Source organism: Crocuta crocuta, unplaced genomic scaffold, assembly GCF_008692635.1.
Source record: "Crocuta crocuta isolate KB4526 unplaced genomic scaffold, BGI_CrCroc_1.0 scaffold467, whole genome shotgun sequence".
NCBI lineage: Eukaryota > Metazoa > Chordata > Mammalia > Carnivora > Hyaenidae > Crocuta > Crocuta crocuta.
This window is the reverse complement of record NW_027530632.1, coordinates 1,769,107-1,780,885: the sequence shown is the minus strand read 5'-3', so window position 1 is coordinate 1,780,885 and position 11,779 is coordinate 1,769,107. Positions and strand designations below refer to the sequence as shown.

Genomic DNA, 11,779 nt, shown 5'->3' with positions numbered 1-11,779 from the left:
CTGATTGGTTCTGGCCACCCTAGCCATTCCTCCGTCAACAGTCCCTTCATTAAATCCGCATCCCTGGCTCCTCTGAGCGTGCTGTGTAGGTTTCATCGAGGAACCTCACTGGTACGGGGACACCGCCAGCTCTGGCCCCCGGGCGGGCTAAAGGCTTGGTAGTTTAAGCCTGCCGACCGCTGGCTTCCCCTGACTGCCGGACAGCGCTAGCTTCAGGGCTCCCCGTCACTGTGCTCTGCTTTGGAGAGAGGCCCTGTTGGAACTTCCTGAGGCCCTGCCTTTCCCACCCCCTGTCCCAGACCACCTTCCTGCTCAGCCCCTGGTTGGCCAGAGCCACCGGTCCTGTTCCTCTTTTTCGGCCCCTCCCTGCTCACTCCACACACCGCAGTTCAATCAGGGCAGGCTGGGGAGGTGGCCCAAAGCCCTACCCCATCCACCCATCCCATCCGTCAACAGGATCATGATCTCAGAGCTTTCTGGGTTACAGCCCTGAGTGGGGCTCTGTGCCGACAGCAAGGAGCATGCTGGAGATTCTCCCTCTCTTTCTGCCTCTTCCCTACTCGAACAATCTCTCTCTCTCGAAAATAAATAAACTAAAAAAAAAAATGGGCAGACGACACGAATACACATTTTTCCAAAGAAGACCTGCAGATGGCCAACAGGAACATGGAAAGATGCTCAACATCACTCATCACGTGGGAAATGCGAATCCAAACCACAGTGAGATATCAACTGTCACCTGTCAGAATGGCTTTTATAAAAAAGACAAGAGGGGTGGGGCGCCTGGGTGGCTTGGTCGGTTGAGCATGGAAATCTTGCCATGCATGACACCACGGATGGACCTCAAGGGCATCACATTAAGTGAAGTCACTCAGACAGAGGACAATGAATACCGTCATGACTTCACTTATATGTGGAATCTGAAGAACTAACCAAATGAACTCAACAGAAACACTCATAGCTACAGAGAACAAACTGATGGCCGCCAAGGAGGGGGATGGCAGAGGGGATGGATGAAATTGGTGAAGGGAATGAAGCGGGACCATCTTCCCGTTATAAAATAACTAAGACAGGGATGTAATGTACAGCAGAGGGAACATAGCCAATACCATTGTACGGTGACAGCTGGTAACTAACTAGGTGACCATTTTGCTATGGGTATCAGTATCGAATCACTATGCTGTATGCCTGAAATGAATACAACAGTGTATGCCAATTATTTTTTTATAAAGACAGAAAAACAAGAGCTTCAAGAATAGCTGGCTGGCAAGCTATGATGTACCATCCGGGACCTCCTTGGGGAAGGACTTGGTGGCCCAGCTGCTGAGAGTCCCCAGCAGCAGTGGCCGCGGCTAAAGAGCTATCTTGGCTGTAAGGAGTCACGTTACCCAAGATCAGTCCCCTTCCTAAAGCAACCCACAGGGACAAAGGCCAAGCTATTGTGGCCCAACTCAGGATGGGTCTGAAAGGCCATTCTAGCTCCAGAGCTGCCTCAACTGCTCCCTCTGTCCACTCCTTCCTCTCCGTTCCATATGTACTGATCCCAAGGATACTCCCAAATAAATATCCTGCACTTTAAACTCCACCCGCTTCCTGGGAACCCAACCTGTGACAGGCTCTGACGGGAGCATCTCAGGGCATTATGGGATACTCCCAGGGCATTATGGGATAGTAACATTTCAGCACACTTACACGGTTCAGAAGGTACTGTACTTTGCACTACTGTTCGTACTGTAGCAACTCTGCGATACTGTGCTCAACCCATTCCCGCTAAATATTTTCACATGAGATTGCAGACTCGCTGGTAATATTCCCAAGCTATCTTATGTCCTCTTTACGAAACAATAACAAGCTTAGGAATACCAGAGTGCTGTGGACTCCGGGATCTAGTTACGTTCTCATGATGAAGTTAAAGTGGTACCGTTTCGTACACAGTATGAATGCAATTGGCAGAAAAGAAATGGCCCCTTGCAAATGCCTCCCACAGACGGAACTGCTTCTAGGTTTGGTCAGCGGAGCTGAAAAGAGGCCCAGAGAGTAAAGTCTTGCTGTATAGGAGTAACAACTGGGCGACCCCACTGCTGACGCATGGGCCCTTTTCTGATGATACATTCCTGTCCTGTTCTTCCACCTTTAAGGGTAGAGTCACTGACCATAGCCTTGGAAGCTGACTGCTCAAGGTCTGGCCCCTTCACTGAGGAAGTAAGACCTCTCCATTTTAATTTTTAAAAAATTTTTATTTATTTTTGAGAGAGAGAGAGAGAGAGAGAGAGAGAGAGAGACCAAGAATGAGCAGGGGAGGGGCAGAGAGAGCAGGAGACCCAGAATCCGAAACAGGCGCCGGGCTCTGAGCTGTCAGCACAGAGCCCGACGCAGGGCTTGAACTCATGAACTACCAGAACAAGACCTGAGCCGAAGTCGGACGCTCAACCGACTGAGCCACCTAGGTGCCCCAAGACCTCTGCATTTTATGAATTATACTAATAGCTAAATATTTAAGTTCTTGCCGTGGGACAGGTTGAGTAACTTGCACAAAGTCACCCAGCTGGTCAATCATAGAGCTAAGGATGTGAACTCGAGTTCATGTGGTTTCACAGCCTCTGCTCTACACTTCTAAGGCACCTGAGGGTCCACGGCTCAGTAAGTGTCCCAGCAACGGAGTGTGTGAGGGATGAAATGGGGTAGGGGTGGCTAAGTGAATCTTTGGCCTTCCGACCTAGTGGCTCCTTCCAGTGTGGCTGGTCATCCTTCGTGGGCCCTTAAGTCAATTTAATGGGTCACAAACTGTNGGGGGAGAGAGGCAAGAACAGGAAAAGAGGGAAGAGAGAAAGGGAGGAAAAGAGACCAAAATGACAGGCTCCCGTTGTGGGACACGTAGTTAAAACAGTACTGTTTCACGAAACTTTGGTTCCACTGTGTACGTGCGTGCTGGGTTGCTATGAAAAAAGTCTTTCTTAGTCGGCGTGCCCAAAGATCATTAAATTTCATTCAAACTCAGTCAGCGGGAAAATAAAAATTAAAGTGATACACTACCACGATGTCAGAGGCAAAAATGTAAAAGTGGCTTGAATGCCCATCAACAGAAAAATGGANGGAATGGCTCAGGCCTATACGTATTAAACTTGAGTGGTTGCCATGACGAACTGTTAAGAAAAACACCACAGATAAATGCATGTGGTAGAATTGGATATTAAAAAAATTTTTTTAAGTTTACTTTTTTATTTTGAGAGAGAGAGAGAGAGAGAAAGAGCACGCACAAGCAGGGAGGGGCAGAGAGAAGGAGAGACAGAATGCCAAGCAGGCTCTACGCCCTCAGCGCACAGCCGGATGTGGGGCTTGGACTCCTGAACGGTGAGACCGTGACCTGAGCCGAGATCAAGAACTGGATGCTCAACTGACCATGTCGCCCAGGCGCCCCTAGGATCACATTTTTGTACAGTTAGTGATGAAGCCCTCAACATACAGGTGAACATTTGGGTGGTGGGCTGGGTGCAACAGGAGACAGGTAGGAAGTAAGGAGACGAACAGCAAAGGCAGTCGCCAACCAGCACGAAAAGCGCGTGCATCACGGCATGCAGGACGCCACAGGGGAGAGAGGGCACAAGCAACGTGGGGAAGTTGAGGGGCATTTAGTACCGTGACTGCTTACCAAGTTGCGGGAAGTGCGCAGGAGGAGCCACAGGGGACCCTCCAGTGTCAATGGCGGGGCGGAGCTGTTACCCCCACCCAGGGCTGAAGGGGTGGCAATGGGTCCTGANCCGCCTTTCTCAGGCTGCTGCACGCCCCTGGCCAACCCAACGGAGGCAGGGCGGGGGGGGGGGGGAGCAGAGGGCTAGCGGACCCGTTGATGCCGCCCGTAAAGGTCAGCTGCCCGGGACTCCGAGCAGGGGAGGGGGGCCGGAGAAAAGTCCTCTAACGGGACAAATGGGTGCTACCCAGCCAGCACAGAACACCGTAACATGGAAGGAAAAGGTAGACTGTAAACGCCATCTCTCATTCTTAAGTACGTGCGTGGATAAGAATGAGAAGGTTACCAAAGGACAGTCCCGATCTGTTTTGGTGAGGGCGTCTTGGGTTGTAGCGAATTAAATGCAAGATCCTCAATAACAATTATTATTAAAAAAGACGGTGTTTTCTTTGTCACAGTGGAACGGGCACTTGTACTTGCTGGTTTTCTAACCTCCTCGTCTCCGAAATGGGGATCGCAGAGAGTCACCTACCTCCTGGGGTTGTTAGGAGGATTAAAGGAGCTAACAGATCTTTCCGGTCTTCGTGTTCGGCACACAGGAGATGCCCTACGTGTTTGGGGTTGCCATGGCAACAGTGGACACCCGCCGTGTCCCCTCTCCAACCTGCCCACCATCCAGCCAGAGCAAAGCTCCCTTTAAAGGGACACACGTGACCGTGTCGCTCTCTTCCTTGAAATCTGTGCACGGGGTCCAGAGCTTGCGGGACAATATTCAAACCTCAGCCTCACGGGTACGTCGAGCCGCCTCCTCCTCATGCCTTCGTGCCTTCACGCCAGTTACACCAGTTCCTTCGGGGTTTGTGCAGGCGCCATGCTGTCCTCCCTGTCCCAGAGCCCCTGCTAGGAATGCCTTTTCCATACCATGCCACGTTCCTCTCTCGCTCACTCGTACTACTCATCCTTCAAAGTCACCTCCCCTGAGAAGACCTCCTGGCCACCCCACCCCCCACCCCTAAGCCAGTCTTATTTCTGTTTTGTTTAAGCATTTTTTTTTTAAGTTTATTTTTTCTGAGAGAGGGAGAGCGAGAGACAGCACGCCCATACAAGCAGGGCAGGAGCAGAGAGAGGGAGAGAGAAAGAATCCCAAGCAGGTTCTGCGCTGTCAGTGCACAGCCCGATGCAGGGCTTGAACTCACAAACCCCGTGAGACCAGGACCTGCACCGAAATCAAGAGTCGAACGCTTAACCGACTGAGCCATGCGGGCCCCCCACCCCCCAGCCCTAGTCTAATTTCTGGGCGGCTTCCTCCTCGACCCCTTCCATTCCATGCAGGCTGGATCACACCATACTCCCAAATCCTGTGTGTGTTGAATTCCCCCGTCAGCAGTGGGGCCCCCCAAAGGCAGCAATGATGACCTTTCCTCNAGCTGGTTGTCAGCACAGAGCCCGACGCGGGGCTCGAACCCACAAACTGTGAGATCGTGACCTGAGCCGAAGTCGGACACTTAACCGACCGAGCCACCCAGGCGCCCTGGAGGATTAGATTTCTAAGCGAATGAGTTAAGTGACTGAAAGCCGCTCTGCTAAGCCAAGTGGCAGAGCCAGAATTCGGCCCTAGCTATGCATGACTCCAAAGGCCACCATCCGGAAGGTTCTAAGGCTGCTGGTTGGGTGGCTCCAGAAGAGCGGCGGTGCCCGAGGGAACTCCCCAGGGCCCTAGGCCAGTTCAGGCCAGCATGAGCCGCTCAGCAGAGACACGGAGGACTAATGGCCTCCTTTCTGGGAGGAGCCGTGAGACCTTTGCTTTATCAAGGGACTTTCCCAAGAAACTCAATTTTTGGAGCATGGTAAAATATAAACAAACAACCATCCACCCACCCGCTCCTTGAAGACAATCGGTCCGAAGAGATCTCAGGGAATTGGGACAATCCCACGATGTTAAGAGCACCATCGGATCGCGGGAACTTTGTGTTCCCTCACCAAGCATCTGTCTACTGAATTTTTATGGTACGTGTGGCTCCACTGTGACACGTGCATCCCCAGACTCTCCCGCGTCACCCACGGCCAACCTGTATCCCCAGCCGCAGATACACTGGGGATTCTTGACATGTGCACCATTTGAGATTTGCTCTCATGGCTCGTGATGATGTTAGCAGAATCCCTTGATAACAGTGTTTATATCTATTTATAACTGTAACCTATTATCCTATTTTCCATATAATTGGATGCGACTGGAGTTAACACAAATTCAGCTGCGTAAGAAAAGGCATGCTCGGAGAGCGCAGATGTTCGCTTTGCATGGAAAGTGATTAGCCTTCACCGCAAATACTCAGGAATACATAAGCGCTTTTTCCAAAAGCACGGATGTTAACGCTTTACGTGGAAACAGAATGGTTAAGATAAAGGCTATTAAAGAATGCAAGGGAGGCAAGCCACGGCTGGTATCTAAAACAGGGGTTGATTGGGGCATCTGGGTAGCTCAGTTGGTTGAGCGTCCGACTTCAACCTGGGTCATGATCTTGCCGTTACAAGTTCGAACCCCGCATCGGGCTCTGTGCTGACAGCTCAGAGCCTGGAGCCTGTTTCAGATTCTGTGTCTCCCTCTCTCTCTGCCCCTCCCCCGCTCATGCTCTGTCTCCCTCTCGAAAATAAACCACTAAAAAAAATTTTTTTTAAATAGGGGTTGATTGATTTTACCTCTTTAGTGAACGATACTCCTTCCAACTCGGGCATTGGATTCATTCTCCAGTTCAGCGCATTGAAGAATAACTCATAATTTATTTGTTTTTCGCCATCTTCGAACCTGAAAATAGAATCGTAGTATATAATTTGACTCGATCTGCAGAATTCAGGACGAAAAACTGCACCTTAAATGCTACCACGAAAGCGTAATGTCAGGATGTTTCAATATCTTACTAGGTTCTTTATTTTTTTTCTTTTTTCTTGTTTTTCTATTTTTCTATGAGACTGTGAACTCGTTGCGAGCAGAGATTGCACACAGCTACTTCACCGATGTGTCCCCACACCTAGATTAATGCTGGCACTTAGCAGGGGCTCAATAAATATCTGTGGCAGCTCCCACAGAAAGAAAGGAGTTTATTCAGTAACCGAGACCATTTTGTTCAGAGTATTGGAAGGTCCCTTTAATTTCATACGGTTGATCCTGTAAGTCAGTAAAATAAAATCTCCTTGTATTTCTCAGATTGCATGCCTTTTAAATTTTAAAAGGGAGCCTAGATTCATTTTGTCTACTAAGATATCTTTAGGAAAGATAAAAGGTATCTTTATCATTTACTATCTAGCCATTAAAAAGGGTTTATTTAGATCCACATATACTGTCATGGAAATATGTTCATGATATATTGTTGAGCAGAAAGGAGGTTATAAAACAGTATGTAGAGTTATGATCTTACTCGAGGTTTTTATTTATATAAAAAGGCACAGAAAAAGCCTAGCGACAGTACACTGAAGTACTAAAAACAGCTATTTCTGGGAAGAGAGACTGATTTTTTGCTGTTTTCTTCAGACTTTTCTGTATCCTCTGAATTGTTTTAAATTTACAAGAGAAAACATTAAGTAAGCCCACTTTCACTTAAAAGAAAACATTGGCATAACTGTGACCTTAACCATAATAGACTTTTGGCCATTAAGACCTAGTAATTTCAACACAATTGTTAGAATGACCTAAATACAAGCAAAATACTTCTCAGTAGAATACCTCAATGCCACCTATTCTGAATTTGACCACATTCTGCCATTTTTTAAAAATTTTACACACAGAGAGAGACAGAGAGACAGAGGGAGAGGGAGAGAATCTGAAGCAGGCTCAGTCAGCACCAAGCTCAACCTGGGGCTTGATCACATGACCCTGGGATCGTGGCCTGGGGCCGAAATCAAGAGCCGGACGCTCAACCGACTGAACCACCCCGGCGTCCCACATTCTGCCCATTTTTGAGGCTGAAAAACACACACTGGCCGTGTCCCATCATTTTTTGAAGGAAAAGACAGAGGTATTGTTTCAGACACCTTCAGGACCTCCAACTCAACACGCCCCTCCCACCAGCAAGTGAGATGCACGAGACACTGTTGTAAGGATGAACGGGGGCTGATTAATTATCAGAAAACTTGGTGGTGATAAACGTAGGAAAACAGCATACTCCTAACCAGCCAAAGGACTTTTCCCCCCCTCAGGATTAAAGAAAATAATAGCTCGTATTTATAACCTAATAAAAATTAGCAGTACTAAGTTCAGCGTTACAAGATGAAGTCACACAGAGTCATCAATCTAAACAAAGTAGAATAAACAGCGATCAGAAGAGGGGAAAGGGAATTCGGTTATTCNAGGATTCAGGGATGCAACTCCAGTATGCCGCCCCTTACCACTGTTTATCGTCTGGATTTTGGCTCGCTCGTCATTTGAACTCCTTGAAAGGACATGCTCTGTTTATGGAAATATTTGTAGCCAAAACGCGGGACCATTATGTCTTTTATTTGTGTGTGCTCTGGGAGAGGAACGAAAACTCAATCAATTAAAGATGTTTTGTAAGAAACTTCCCTTTAGCATGGAGCCTGGAGGAAAAGTATTCCCTGATACTCTGAGTAGGAGCTGAGGTCAGAGAATGAGATCATCTAGAGCCTTTCACTTTCCTACTGAAGAGAAGGAAGGGCCACTGCAGCATTCTGTACACAGGGCTGTTATGGGACCTAACTTATATTTCCTAAAGATCGTTCCCACTGATATATTGAGACGAGGATGCAGGGCCAGGGCCAAAGTGGTGAGGGCAGTTAGCAGTCATTTACAGTCATCCAGAGGAGGGATCAANAAGGGGTTATTTCTGGACCAACTGGAAAAATACAGCTGACCTGAGTGGAAGGGCTGCCGAGGCTACAGGTCGGGAGAAGACAACCGGAAGTCTTACCTGCATATGTTATACTTTGATGGGAAGTGAGCAGTAGGATCTAGGAGCTTGAAATTCAGGCAAGAGGTTCGAGTTGAAGATAAAATGTGGCAGCCATCAGCATATAGATGGTATTCAATGCCACCAGATTGAGGGGCGCCTGGGGGGGCTCAGTTGGTTAAGTGTTCGACTTTGGCTCAGGTCATGACCTCACAGTTCATGAGTTTGAGCCCCACGTCGGGCTCTGAGAGGCTGACAGCTCAGGGCCTGGAGCCTGCTTCAGATTCTGTGTCTCCCTCTCTCTCTGTCCCTCCCCGACTTGTGCTCTCTCTCTCTCAAACAAAATAAACATTAAAAAAATTTTTTTAAAGCCACCAGATTGAGCCATTGGATGAGATCACCAATGAAGTAAGTTCCTCTGTTTCTGTAGTACAGAATGTAGTTGTCGGTAAATTCCCATTACGTCAATTACAGGAGACATTTATTTAATCCTAGAGGTTTCAGAAGTGGGATACCCCAGTAATTTGGAAACCAGTGAAAAGATTACCAGACAAATCTAGGATCACATTACACTTCACGCCCCACATACAATCCACTAACCAGTCCTGAGGGTTCTATCACCTAGCAGATCACAAGTCCTTTCCTCCACCTCATCTCCCACTCACTAATTCCAAGCCACCATCAACTCTTACCTGAGTCGTAACAATAGCTTCAAAGCTTGACCTTACTGCTTCTACTCTGACCATGATGCAGACACAGCCTCTGTCAGGATGAGCTTTTAAAAACGTGGACCAGGTCAATAACTTTCTTCCTCAGAATTCTCCAATGGCTTCCCAATCCACTTAGAACACGAGCTGAACTCCTTATCAAGGATTCTAACACCGTACATCATCCGGCCATCACTGACCTCTCTGATCTCACCGGAAAATTCCATCTCTGTCCACAACATTTCAGGTGCACTAGCCTTCTTCTTCCTGTTCTCTGAGCAGGCCAAGGTCCCCCCGCCCCCGCAAGAAATGCAAGGCATTTGCATCAGAAAGGCAAAGGTCCCTTTGTCTGAAAGTCTCAATTCAAATGTTGCTTCTTCAGAAAGGCCCTCCTGAAGTTTCTCTTCCCTGAGTTTCCCCTACCCGAATCTGCATTTGCCCTGGATGAGGGCAGTTGAAACTTCTAGAAAGATTTCTGGAATCGTCACCGGAATTCCTGTCATCATAGTTTGTTCCTAGGAAGTCTTCTATTTATTCATCCCTACCTGTTACCCACAGGCACCCCGCTGATATGTCAGACTCGACACATCTAACCACTCACCCATTTCAAAGGCTATTGGGAAAGGACATTCATGAATCAAATGATATTCAGGAAGGCTCAAAAGCTGGAAGTGGAAGCGTACACAGCTTAGAAGTGATGTCTGACATTTTTCTGAGGAAAAATGTTTGAGAGATTTAATCTTTCCAAAGACCCAGGGCCGGGCTTCAAAGAGTTGAGCTAATGGGGTATAACACGCCAAAGTTTTTCTTTTCAGTTCTGTCTTAGAGGATCTCAATGGATACGGAACTCCCAGCAAGAGGGGCAAGGGAGAAAAGAACAAAACATCTTTCAATTAAAAGGGATAAAACGAGCCAATGTTTCTTGGAAGAATTCTTTGCCATTGGAAGTGGACAGAGTTGCAGTTAATCGTGATGGATTGGTCACAAACATGTGTCTCCCTTTCTCACCAAAAGGTCACCAAAATGAGGGGGCCTCTTAAGAGATCAGCCGGTGTGGCCCACAGGACTCCTGAGGCGCTCAGCGAATGCAGGCTCCAGATGCCAACTGAGGCAGGAACACTGGGTGGCACTGAAAGTAAGGGCAGTTTCAAAGCCCTTGAACACAGCCAGGGCACCTCGAACCCCAAGTATCTTTTTCTACACTGTCCTCTTCCAGAGCAATCCAACTTAAGAAGCTTCGGTCTGGGGGAGCTGAAGCATAATCGAGGGCAGAGGAGAGCATCGCACACGGAACCTGAGGGTGTAACTCGGCCCCCTTCCTTCCCCTTTCCCATTTTGAGGATCCCTATAGCCATGCGTCAGTGACCCTCCTTTCCCTCATTCCACCCTCCCTCCTATCCCAGCAGAAGAAGGTAGGATTCCTCTCCTGATCCTCTGAATGGTCTCAGAAGGATCTCCAGAGTCCAGCTTCTGGGGATTACCTAATGAAAATGAGGGGTAGGAGATGGATTTGGGCAGGGAAACCCACCAATCCACAAGATCCTCAAAAAGCTTCTAGCATCGGGGCGCCTGGGTGGCTGAGTCGGTTAAGCATCCAACTCTTGGTTTCAGCTCAGGTCACGGACTCGCGTTTCGCGAGTTCGAGCCCCGCATCGGGTTCTGTGCTGATGGTGCAGAGCCTGCTTGGGATTCTTTCTCTCCCCCTCTCTCTCCGCCCCTCGCCCGCTTGCTCTCTTTGTCTCGCTCTCAAAATGAATAACTTAAAAAAAATTAAAAACAGGGCGCCTGGGTGGCTCAGTCGGTTGAGCGTCCGACTTCGGCTCAGGCCATGATCTCATGGTTTGTGGGTTTGAGCCCCGCGTCAGGCTCTGTGCTGAACGCTTGCTCAGAGCCTAGAGTCTGTTTCAGATTCTGTGTCTCCTTCTCTCTCTGCCCCTCCCCAGTTCATACTCCGTCTCACTCTGTCTCTCAAAAATAAATTTAAAAATGTAAAAAAAAAGTTTAGAAAGAAAAAGAAGCTTCCAGCATTAAGAATGGAAGCCAAAACAGCCACAGGGGAGAAAAAAAGGAATCAGAAAAACAAAGACATTGAGGTTGCGGAGGGCAAGAGGTGAGAAAGGAGGATGCAGTATACCCATGAAAAAAGAACAGAAAGCTACAAAAAGGAACATTCAGATGAAATGGGCTCCTGGAATAAAAAAATCTGCTGGTAGTAAACAGACACACTGGGAGAGGCAGAATATCTGTCGNCATAAGCCTATCATAAAGACAAAGAGAAAATCTGGGAAAGGAGAGATCCAAATCCAGGACATCCAAAATTTTAATGACAGGAGTTCTCACAAGAGAAAAATGAAAACGGAAGGGAGGAAATTACTAAAAATTAATGGAAAGTTTCCCAGACCTAAAGGACGGAGCCTCCAGACAAGAAGAGCCTATAAAGTATTGAGCACAGTGAATCTATACACAGCCACACATACATACACCCA

General features: G+C 48.0%; 1 protein-coding gene across 3 annotated transcripts in view; it reads right to left on the bottom strand.

The window, feature by feature from the left end:
- The window catches only part of EFHC2 (EF-hand domain containing 2), a 181,624-nt gene that overhangs the window by 6,193 nt on the left and 163,652 nt on the right, over nt 1–11,779 (bottom strand). For all 3 annotated transcript variants that reach the window (XM_077768535.1, XM_077768533.1, XM_077768534.1), the window contains one exon: nt 6,386–6,491. In XM_077768535.1, coding sequence (XP_077624661.1) covers nt 6,386–6,491 — 106 coding nt within the window. The remainder of the gene's footprint in view (nt 1–6,385; nt 6,492–11,779) is intronic.